Here is a 12,272-nt window from a genome sequence, read left to right on the forward strand (position 1 = left end):
CTTAGCAGATATGAGGTGCACGTGCACACACACAAAGTTGTTCTCATCACGCATCGGTGCATAGTTACCATAAGAGAGGCAACAACACAAAAAATGTGCATGCATGGCAGGAGCAGAGTGTGTTTGTGTGAAAGACAGAACTAGAAATTAAGACACTGAGAATATTATAATGAGAACGGGAGCATGACAGGAGAGGAAACTAATATAATGAATAGTTTTCAATAACTCTTACACCTATAGTATCAAACCCAAGTATAATGTCCGGTGTGTGTATTGTCAGATTTTTGCACAGTTTCAACATACACAAACACCCCACCATACACATGAACTGGGTGCATTCAATTGTGATGCAAGCAGACACATGCATAAATATACGCACACACGCAATCTCAGACAGACAATGACACGGGGAGGCTGCGAGACAAGGACAGATCCGGTAGTTAAAGCGTAATGAACACGTCCCCGAGGCGCGCGCCTGGCATTCCCCTGAATGATGGACTGACAGTAATACCGGGGCAGATGGGTGCGCTCCACGCCCTGTTCAACACCCCGCACACACACGCACACACATGTACACATCCTCCCCCTGCTGCCCCTCTCTCCTGCAGAGATACCCCCTGTAGGTCTGATGTGGAGGTAGGGGGTGAAGGGGGGGTACCAGGGGTGCTGTGCATGTGTGTGTGCACCTAGAGGTGGGGGGCACAAGTATGAGGCCCCCGTCATGATTTAGGCTCCCATGCAAATTTAATCAATTCGAGTACCTCTCGCCAGCCAGGGCTCATTAGTGGCAATTTAAAAAGGGGGCTCTGTGATCCCCACATCATTGCATGAGCCAGACATTCAACTCAGGCACACACACACACAAACATGCTAAGATACACACACATATCCAAATACTCACAGATACACCAAAATGCATGCACGTCAGGGGCACTGTCAAGGCTGTAAAGATTTTCCCTCAGACATCTTCCCCCTGGCATGGAAAGAGACCCTGCCTGCACGCCAACCACCCCCCACCCCACCCCACTCCCCTTCTCTGTCCCTCCTCTCTATCCACTACTTCAAAAGCCTCATGACACCCAGCTTCAAGTTAAAGGAGAGAGGGATCCGAAGATAAAGACTACCTCTCATCCCCCAACCCTCACATTCTGAGACACCCTCCTAACACTCAAACCCCAGGCTACCTCTCTCTTCTCCCCACCTCTCGCTCTCCAGCTCTCCGTAATTGGGGGATCGATTAGTACTGTCCTTAACCATCCTTAACCTCGGCTCTATAAACTGGCTTTGGAGCATGGCAGAGCTGTGTTGGTGAGTAAGTGGTAGAGCTGCAGTGCTCTTGGTTTGCAGGGATCAAGTGCTAGGTTAAAACCATGAGGGAAGGTTAAACGTACGTGTGTCAAATTTTAAAAAGAAAATGAAGAAAGAAAGAAAGAAAATGTAACTACAAAATCACCTGAAATTACTTTAATATGAATATGTTACAGGGTTGGTTCATACAAACAACAAAAATCACTTTTGGTTTTATTTACCCAGATTTGTACATACCTGTCTGAATTGCTGGCCCAGTACAATGTAAAGGGACTTTTGATGGTGGATTTTAACCAGCTACATCACTTTCCAGAAACAGTTTCCCCTTTACTTTGGATAATCCACAGAACACTCTGTCAGCATTTTTATAGGATAGAACGGACCATTTCATCTGTAGAAAGTAGTTCCAATAAAAACTGTCCACAATGAGTTCTGTAGAATATCCAGAGAACATTTTGTCTGGAAAAAGAGGTTGCTTTTGATTTTCTTAGTATTATGGGGGCATTTTATGCCTTTATTCAACAGTAAAGAAATGAAAGGACATGAGGGGCGAGGGAAATGGGGAACCACATGCAACAAAAGGTTCCCGGCTGGACAGACTTTATAGTACATGATTAGCATCTTAAACCCTTTGGTCACCAGAACGCCCGTGCTTTTGAATCTTTTTAATTTTATTTTTCAGAGCTGGCTGCAGTAAAGAAACTTAATTTTAGTCGCCTTTACCGGATTGGAATAGATCTATCCTAACCTGGACAAAAGAAAAACACCCTAATGGTCTGCATGGCTAAATACTTTAAAAGTTTACATTTTTTTTGTAGGGGGGGGGGGGGGGGGGGGGGGGGGGGGGGGGTTGTAATTTGGGTGAGCTGACCCTAATAGTAAAATGATTTTTGATTTTCCCAGCTAAATTAAACTTAATTTGGTATCTGATACAAATTTCTATATATTTATGCACTATATCTCAAGTTTTATTAAAATGTTTTGTATGGTATTAAATAGACATTGGGATCAATGAAATCCCTTTTCTGACTACAAAATGTGTTGTTTTTTTTTTGAAAGGAGTAGGTTTTTTTCAGGATACGCCTGATAACTAAACTTAGAGGACAAAGATCTATTGTACTGCAACCCTTCTTAACCAGGCTACACTTTCACTCTCAAACAGTTACTATATATCAGGGTCAATGTCATACCCTGCAGCTGTGTGACTACCATAGAGCACTCCACCTCTAACCCCCCTATTCCAAAAATGACTATTCGTTAGCAACCCTCCAGGGTCATTAACTTTAGAGATGGGGTTGGGGGGGGGTGTACAGGATGGCCTGTGCGAGTCGTCAAATGAATTATGAGGCTTTTGACAATAGAGGAATGCTTGTCTATATCTTTAAAATCAGAAAGTCGCCCACTGCCCACCCCTGAGCCCTGCTGCTGCACCCCGGCGTAAGAGTCCCGTTGCTGGGGGGAATGAAAGGAGAGCTTGAGGAGGAACAGTGGCTCGTCTGTGCTTGGGTTTCACAGTCAGATAGGGGTCCCGGAACTGCGCACACAGTGTTTTGACCCCTTGGCTCTCCTCAACGACCTCCACCCCCTCCGCTTATGGACGCTGGGCCCGAGGGTCCGAATACACGCACGCTCTCTCAGTGGTGTGACGCAGTAGCAGAGGACAGGGATGGTTGGAGGGAGGCGTAAGGAAGGAGGGAGGGAGAGTTGGCCAAGGACGTCAATCATGCTTTCACTGGGTATAACGCAATTCTGACAAGAATGGTCAACACTGAAATGCCAATGGAGGACCTTGCCCAGCCTTGTGCTTGTATGGCGTAAAGTGAAATTCACACATGTAAATATTGTGTGACTGTAAATACTGTCATTACGCATTTATCTATGTAGTCATACTCATTTTTATTGTGAAATCTCATACCCATCAATATTGCTTTGCCCTTTAAGAAACCAATAGAATACTTAAATAGCTAGACTTTAGGCTTTTATTGCTCCTAACTAGGCTTTAAGTTCTAATTGAGAGTAACCAGTCTAAGTGGGCATACACCATCACTCTTTCCCTGTTTTGGCCCATTCTGAGCAGTTGGCTCACCTTTGCTCTGTTCAGCGGTGTTTGGGCCAAGGCCTCTGGTCGCTCTCCTCCAGCCGCTCCTCCTCTCTCTGCGCCTGGTGACATTTCCGCCTGGCTCTCTCTCTTTCCCCTCTTCCCCACCAGTGGCTCCCAGGAGAGGCTGATGGATGGGCCCTGTTTATGAAGCTGCTGCCACCACAGTGATCAATCAAGCCCGGGTCACTGTGATCTGCTGCTGGGAGCCAGGCCTTCAGTCTACTTCACACCATAGGCTAGAGGAAGTAACCACACGTACACATTGTTGGTACTTACTACCTGCACATATTTAACACACCGAGGGTGGCGGAGTAAGACAACACTATAAAGAAGCAGAAATCTTCAAAGCCTTTTTTTTTGTTGCTTCACCTGGTGCTTTAGTAAATTTCAGAAAGCCTAAAAGTCTTGAATCAATCAACATCAATTGTGAAGACTGATTATGGGAGTGTAGTTGACACACACACAAACACACACTTTGCTTGGGAGACGTCCAGTGGATGGTGTTTAATTAGCTAAACATCATACACCTGTTCAAGCTTAATGGTGGTAGATTTTTTTCTTGTCTTATAAACCACAGTTTCTCAATCTGTTGTTACTATGAACATACATTTGACCAAAAATATGTAATAAATGTAAATTTCTTGAAAAATGAAACAAATATCATTTGAATTGAACTGCACATCTTAAGAAGTAGATAGACAGATATTATAGCTTGAGTATGGGATACTAATTAGGTGATACAAAAGTATCCAGCAGAACAGAGAACAAAAAATAGAAAGGGGATCATTTGAGTCTGGTTGCTTAGACTGAAAGACAGTACTTGAATGGAAATCAAGCTGGTAACTAGCTCCAATTGTAGGATAAAGAGCAGTGGTACCTTGAGAAGTACCTGGAGAAGACTAATTAAGAAGGGAAGAGAGAACATGACTGTAGCACACTTAGAAGACTCATGTGAAAATATTGTTTCAATTATGAGTAAAACATGTGAACTTTATAAATTGATGATTCTCAAATCTAAGAGTCTGCCTCATGTGCCTGGTTTAGTAGGTAGTGAGAAAGCCATTTTCACAGAAGACATTTTGACATGTCAGAGCAGGAAGAGCACATGTGTAAAAAATAAAATGCATGGTGATTGAAATCCATTTAGCCGTTTTTATTTCAGGGTCTTGGTGTTGTGCATGCTGGCTCACCGTTGAAGTTTACTGTGACACTTGAATACAACAATACAATACTACTGTGACAAGTCAAAATGTCTGATGTGAAAAGGATCTATCGCTATTTGGTGAGGGGTGAGTGTGGGCACTGATTTGGTTAATATATACTGAGAGACCTGATGACCTGGGACAAATTTTAAGCAGCATCACACCAACAATCAACCCCTTAAATGAGAGTACTATGGAAACTCATGTAGCTGTAATAAAAGTAAAAGTTGCCTCTCAAGGGAGCTTTGCAACAGAGGTGTCATTGCATAAGCACAGCTGCTGCTAATAAAATTAATAATGAGTAATTTTGATTAAAGTAAGCTAATGAGCAAGCATTGACAATAGCATTATTATCAGTGCTTGCTAACTGACACCTAAATCATACTTAATTTTATTAGCTGCAGCTGTGTCTACCCTGCTGTGACATGTGAAAAGGGTTTGTTGGAGGTGTATGCTGCCTCCTAAATCACAGAGTGCATTTGGAGGATGCGGCCTACCAAAGGTGTGCCCTTGGAAGGTCTGAAGGCTACACTGAACCTGTGCCCTCACACCACATGACAGCCAAGCCTCACAGACACCCATAATAACAGTGTGTGTTCGTTCACCTGTAACTCATGAAGTCAACATTTTTAGATTTATCACCAGTAAGTAAGTATCAAATGGCAGGAAATGGCTGAATTATACTGTATTAGGAGCAGTGGAGTTCATGCTTGGCTTTAATCATTTACTTTGCAGTGGCCAATTTTAATACGTGGCATGGCGCAGACTATTGAATCATTAGTCCCCAACATGTATTTCCCAGAAACTGATGACCTCAAAACTGATTATGCAAATGCATGGCAATACTGGCATAGACATGGGTTATTTCCTTATTTATGAATCGACAAGGGCAACATGAATTCAGCTTACTCACTCATATTGAGTTGTAGGATACTCAGGGCCATCTAAGTTGTGTCCTCCACATTATGGAAGAAGAATGCTATTCTCAGCCATTATTTTGGAGTCTTGAAATGGAACATCAGTTTTTTGTGACCGGTTTAAAATGTGGATGAAGGGCTCAGCTGCTCAGTTGACAAGCTATTAAACTAGGCACCAGTTGTGACACACACACAAGGAACTCATCAATGACATTTCCCCAACTCGAGTTTGACCCTAAAATCTAAATTTTCGGTTATACTACTGACTACCAGAACCCAGCTTTATCTACTTTATCGATGTGTGTTCCAGTGTCCTCATCCACCAACAGACTTTTTCCCTGATAGTCATAAAGAACACTAATGCCACCTACTGGTACATGAACAAAACTCAATCTACAACACACTAATGGCTCAACTGACCAGAGCACATACCGCACACATGCTTGGTTCAAATTCAGCCTGGGGAGTCTTTCACACATCATACTCTTGTTTCTTTTTCCAATTTTTTCCAAGTCTCTTTAATTGTAAAGTCCACAGACTACTATCCCAAAACAAAGGCAACCACAATTTAACTGTAAATTAAGAAATCACATCAATTTGAATATTTGTCTGTTGTTTATTTGAAAAAGACTAAAAATCTTAGATAAATATTTACAAAACAGCTGCAACAATATTTGAGGGAAGGAAAATTAGTATCCTCTATATCTGCCATAATCAAACAAAGCCAAAGTCCATTATTTCACCGGTATCACATTGCAGTGGTGATTATTTTCCAGTCTCATGATTACTCCCCTCTCAGCGTTTCCTCTTGGCTTCAAACTTGTAGATTGCTGCGGCGTTGGGTGTCTCCTTTTTTACCTTGACTTTCTTGGTCTTATCCTGTAGCACAGAGGACATAGAAAATATGAATTTGACAGTTATTACTGAAATATAAATAAACATCGAAGGCTATACAGACAGTCTAGTGGAATTGAAACAAAAAGCCTTATTGTAATTAAGACAGTTTTTTCCATGTCAGCCCATCCACTCCTCCTCCTTGTCATCACCTGTAAGTCCTTGCGGGTCTGGATCTTCTGGCTGATGACAAACATTTTCTTTTCTCTGTCAACTCTCTGGGAAAGAATTTTATACTGGTGCTTCCTTTGCCTGGCCAGCTTCTACAGGTAGAGAGAGAAAACGTCAATGTGATGAACTGCAGAACCTTAAAACTCACTTAAATATGAATTAATAATCCATTTCTGAAGAACACAATTTCTAACAGGGATTTTCCCAAACAGACATCTAACAGTAAAATATTGCAGATGTTCAGGATGGTGACTGAAGAGACATGACTGATCTACATTCATGACATACAGACCTGGATAACTTTAGGCTCTACGGCTCCCTGGATGCTCTTGGTTTCCAGAGTTTTCAAAGTTGGTCTGTTAAACACTCTGTCCACCAGCTCAGGAAGTGTGTTGAGGTGGTTCGCCAGGTCAAAAGAAGCGACTGAAGGGACATAAAAAAAATGTTTATTAAAACCTTTCAACTTCTTAAGTAACTAAATAACTATCGAAGTCCACAAAAATCAATGAGAGTTTCTGTGTAGATCAATTTAACACAATCAGCTAGTAGAGTTATTAATTAAAAACAAAAAACATTTTTATTTACCATCCTTCTTGGAATCCACAAAAAATGTGTGTTTGTTTTTTTGTTTGCTGTCTGCATCCAGAAGATGGAGTTCTCCTTTCATCCTCTCAATTTTCTAAAAACAAATGATAAACAGAGACTACATGAGGCAAAAATAGAAGCACTATTATGTGTGGGGTGGGGGGAATTTACAGGTTAGATAATGACCTGTACTTAATTCATCAACATCTTCTGATTTTGCCTTTTTGTTGCTTTTGCAGACTTGGTGTGTTATCAATGACTGAGCATGCCAACAACAAGTTGAGTATTATATATTTGTGTAAATCAGGTAGTGTGGGCTTCAAAAGGACTTCAGTAGATGTCAAATCTTGTCAGCAGAGGTTTCTAATAATAATAATCATAACTATTGATTATGCCAAATGACTGAAAATTGGGTTCACTCAATTCCATTTGAATAGGCAGTGTGACAATGTGAACGTTCATGTGAAAGTAATGTGATAAGCAGATTTGACGACAGCTAAAAATAGGAATCCAATTTTCCGGGAGTGAACTGTTCCAAAGTAATCGCATTCGTTATATATTTCATTGATTTTGCAATAACCACAGCATATTTGTTAAGTAGACACGAAGCATTATCTATTAGGGACAACACACTTACCTTTCCCTCTGCAACCCGTTTCATCTCCACATATTTGATATCCTGTGTCCTCATCACTTTCTTCTGTTCCTCTGTCACCTCCACCTCCTCCTTTGCTTTTTTTGCTACATGAACTCCATCCTGTCAATGTGACACAGAACAAATACATTTGCAGAAGATGATACTAAGATACTAAGGCCACAGGCATCAGATGAAGTTGTGCGTGGCAGGACTAACACAGGCAAATGCAATTTATCCTCTTGTTGCTCTAATGCTACTGCTGCTGATCTTACCTGCAGCTGAGAGTTGATCATTTTGAAGTAAAACTCATCTGGGTTCTTCTCCATAGCTTTCTTTCGCAGAGCAGCAATAGTGTTTTGTTTCTTGTGGTAGTCACTATAAAACAAACGAAATGATAAAGTAAGCTCATTACAGAACCATGATTGATACCCATTTATGATTTTATATTTCTTAAACAATTTCTCTTTCTTAAACATGAATTTACTCACTCTGCACGGAGTTTGTAGTCTTTCTTCTTCTCCAACAATCCCAAATTTTTCCTGAAACCAGGCTGTTGGAACAAAATGACAGCGTTACACCAGGTTGTCCACATTCAATACCAGTATATGCTTTTAATCACAACATCGTATCCTCACATTTATTAGGTGTTCAGTGTTTCTGTACTACTGTGGTACTTCAACATATAACAGCAAAGCTAGACAGGCTAGCAAGCGAACAAGCTAGCCATATAAACACTGAAATTCTCACCTGAGATCGTTCATGGTGGTTTCTCTGTCGGGATTTCAGCGCTTTCCTGAACGACGACATGTCTGAACGATGTCTCCAAGCGAAATAAAGCAAAAAATATTAGAGTCAAAGTATATATATATATATATGTAGGACTTTTCTAACATGAACAGCCACTCAACCACTCCTGCTGATCCAAGACTTGTGGTCCTTCCTTGGTAGCAGAGACACGTGGGTTCCTGCCTGCTTCAGAGCTTTTTCATTTCCCTGCCGCAGATTCGCAACTCAAATCTCTCTGAAAACACCACAGAAAATACAAATTATTGTCCTTATAGACAATTAACTAAAATTAAAAATGTCTTGTAACTAGCATTTGTCTCGTGAAAAGAACCCAAAGTATAATGACTTATGTTTTCGATCAAATAAATCGCCTTGAATTGCACGCTGCGTGTTGTAGATGTGTGTGAAAAGCACTAGGTGGCACTGTTGCTCAAGTTTTTAAAATGTATTATGAGCAATGGCCTGTTGCACATTCCTGTTATGTGAGCCTTTGCCTGTGAATTTATAATAGAATTAAAATAAGTAACTACATGTATTCAAGTATTGTACTTGAGTTCAGTTTTGAAGCAGTTGTATTTATACTACTTATTCCATTTGATGTTGTTTTATACTTATAATCCACTACATTTCAAAGGGAAAATTGTACTTTACTCCACTGCATTTACAGTAGCCTTTGTTACAGCTGTACTGTATCACTAGTTACTTTTTTAAAGTCAGTTTAAAAAATATGAACAAATGTTTCAACAAATCAACAGTAATATAAAGTACAGAATAAGAATAATTAGACATTTGCAACATTTGCACAAAGTGATACACTTTGATTTGTGTTCAGTCTTAAAAACTTCACCTCCAGCCTTACTTCCTCAAGTTGACTTGAGGTTTCCTTTTCTTGTTTTTGTCTGTGTCCTTTTGTCCGTTTCATTTCACTTGGCTTTAAATTGTGAAGACTACAAAAGTTGTTGTAGAGCTTCCTGGCAATGGGCATGGGGTTTAATCATATTTATCCAACTAGAAGAACAAGTCAATTACACTACATCAGACCCAGGCTTGGCACATGCAAGACCTGAAACAAGTGAGGGTCATCACAGTGCTGCTGGCTTATTATGTTTTGGCTGCACAGTTTGTGCACAAAATGATTTTGATCATTATAATGAGGTTCTCCTTTTGCCAGAGCGACCGGTTAATACTAATTGGTAACAAGTTTATGTTTTTCCAACATGGACATTTACAGCATGTTTCCATGTGGGTTCCAGACCCCTGTTTAGATTTATATCCAGACCAATCGACCTAAAAGAGATTGCATGGGAAGTTCATAATAATTCTTATAACCTTTACCAAATACTCAAACAGGAAATAAACTGCAACTATCACATTAAAAATCAAACATTTTATGTGTGTAGAACTAACAAACTATGAAAATAATTATACACAAAAGGCTTTCTCTCCATTTTTAGAAAGTAATAAGCTGTAGAAACTTGGAAGATGAGGGGGTCACCACCCTACTCTGTGGGAAAAGATTCACTTCCTGACTTTCTGATATTTTAGGGAGAGGAGAGACAAAGACAAATCCACAACGGCACCAGTCCCCTAATCTCACCCAGACTCCTAACTCTGTGTGGATGTGAGAAGAAGCCAATAGGACAGAGAGTAATATTCCACTAAACAGCCATTTTTCCCATGGCATCTCACTATCCCCCCACCAACCGCAAGGAATTTGTTTTATATGTGTGAGATTTGCCCGGCATGCAGAATGTTTTGCGGGTGATGAGACCTATGAATGGGATCAGTGTTTCCACATTATGTCACAGGCTTGTTAATCAGTCTGATGGCTAATGACCCTGATTCCTGTGAAGGTTTCAGCCCAAGGCCCGACTGATCCACTCACCCACTAACATGTGTTTAACTGGGCAAACACAGACGGCAGCCAGGATTTACGGGTTAAATGTCTGCATTTTGACTTACAGGGCTCCTTGCTGTTTAATTCATGTGAGTATTTATCATTACAAGTGAAAAGCCTGGTGAGCCATGGCAGGGGTAAATACTACTTTGGAAATCAGGGGCTTGTAACAAGCTGATGCAAGAGCAGTAGGACAAAAGCTTGCGGGTTTGTTCAGGGTCAGCAATGGAGGAATGCCCTTGTGGGGCAGATGCAGAGCCATTTGGTTTTCTAATATGACCCTGTAAAAATAACACTGCTGGCATATTGTAAGACTGCTACACTTGGGCTGAGCTCAGGGCTTTGGTATGTCTCCCGTTACCATGGTTGGTCCTCATCTGCAGCTAGCCGCCAGACCAGCCCAGTCAAAAAAATGAGCCAGAAGTTCCTCCTATGTGATTATTTTGATGCATCCCTGAAACAAAAAAGCATAATCAGACAGGTTCAAAAGTCATCTTGTTAAATACATGTTTATTGGCAGAAGTGGAACATATTTAAGTAGGATGAGTCTGGCAATTTTCCACGTTTCTTATTGTCAGCAAAAAAATGTGCAGAGCCAAACTGAAAATTAAGTGATCCTACTTACAAGTATTGTGTGTGTATCCAAACTCTGATGTATCTTATTCCATTGTGCCATAGACCTTCATTGTTTTCCTTCACCGCGAAGACTACAGTTACATTAGTCTGTTTAGAAACAGCTCCAAAGACTAATAACAGTGATCACATTTTCAATTTCCAGAGATGGGTTCCATGTAAGGCAGATGCCACTTTGCATGCACAGGAATGTATTTCTGTTTACATAGCTTCACTAGCTTGTTGTGCCACATATCACAACCTCTTGACTTTGTGCTTCATTGTACAATGTAAATAACTTTTGTAACCCGACAGTGCATTGGCGTCCATATGCCTTACAAGGCGCTACTCCCCGGGAACTGAACATTTGATAGCTCTTATTACTCTTTGGAGCTGTTTTTAAACAAACTAACATGACCAAACTCTTTGGGGCTAGGCAACATTTCACCCTATGCAACAGCACCCGATTTGTGGCAACAGTGTGGCGCATTGATGTGTTTTTAATAGTTTTTGCACAACAACAGAAGAATACAATATATCAGGCCTTAGATACACGCATAACCTAAAAATAAGATAATTTTTGTGGTTTGGCTCTGCAATTTTGATGTAGTTTATTCAACTTTTTCTATTTTCTGCTACATATTCCACTACAGGAAGCAAATATTGTGCTTTTTACACCACTAAATGTATTTGCAGGCTAAAGCTACTCATTACTTGCTAGATAAAGGAACATATGGCAAGCTTATAAATTCATTTCATGACCCTGCAGACTTTTGATACTTTACATTTTGTTTATAATACTTATGTGCTTATATGCACTTATAATATAGAATAGATTCTTTTTTCAATCTGGTATTGGTCCTTTTACTTAGTAAAGGATCTGAAAACTTCTTACACCACTGCTTGTTGGATATCACCAGCCTTAGCTCTAAAACTTTCCCTCTGCTTCTCGATGCCTGATCACCAGCCAGACAGTAGGTGCACTCCTGGGTGGGATTCTCACCATAGTCCCTTTACCACAAACTCTAGTAAAACAAAAATTGTCTCCAATTAAGTACCAATATGGTGCTTATTTTCCCTACTTGAGTTTTGGAGTGTATATTGTACCATAATCTTTTTTTATTCTTCAGACAATCACAGCAGTGAATTGGCGAGAGGTGGA

At 40.5% G+C, this 12,272-nt stretch overlaps 1 protein-coding gene across 1 annotated transcript; it reads right to left on the bottom strand.

Annotated features, from left to right (window-relative positions):
• Nucleotides 1–6,130: 6,130 nt before the first annotated feature.
• Nucleotides 6,131–8,817, bottom strand: utp11 (UTP11 small subunit processome component). The gene is made up of 8 exons (XM_062422679.1): nt 8,563–8,817; nt 8,304–8,365; nt 8,088–8,190; nt 7,816–7,935; nt 7,179–7,272; nt 6,886–7,016; nt 6,575–6,685; nt 6,131–6,407 (listed from the first exon to the last, which is right to left on the bottom strand). The coding sequence occupies exons 1-8, from the start codon at nt 8,620–8,622 to the stop codon at nt 6,324–6,326; spliced, it is 765 nt and encodes a 254-aa protein (XP_062278663.1). The 5' UTR covers nt 8,623–8,817; the 3' UTR covers nt 6,131–6,323.
• Between the last annotated feature and the right edge of the window lie 3,455 nt (nt 8,818–12,272).

Source organism: Scomber scombrus, chromosome 7 (assembly GCF_963691925.1).
Source record: "Scomber scombrus chromosome 7, fScoSco1.1, whole genome shotgun sequence".
NCBI lineage: Eukaryota > Metazoa > Chordata > Actinopteri > Scombriformes > Scombridae > Scomber > Scomber scombrus.

Bases quoted from the DNA above. Each gene is read 5' to 3' on its own strand.
- utp11 (XM_062422679.1), bottom strand. From the start codon at position 8,622: ATGTCGTCGTTCAGGAAAGCGCTGAAATCCCGACAGAGAAACCACCAT. The intron at 8,191-8,303 runs GTGAGTAAATTC...TTTGTTTTATAG, and splicing joins GACTACAAACTCCGTGCAGA to TGACTACCACAAGAAACAAA. The intron at 6,408-6,574 runs GTGATGACAAGG...TCTGTGCTACAG, and splicing joins AGACCCGCAAGGACTTACAG to GATAAGACCAAGAAAGTCAA.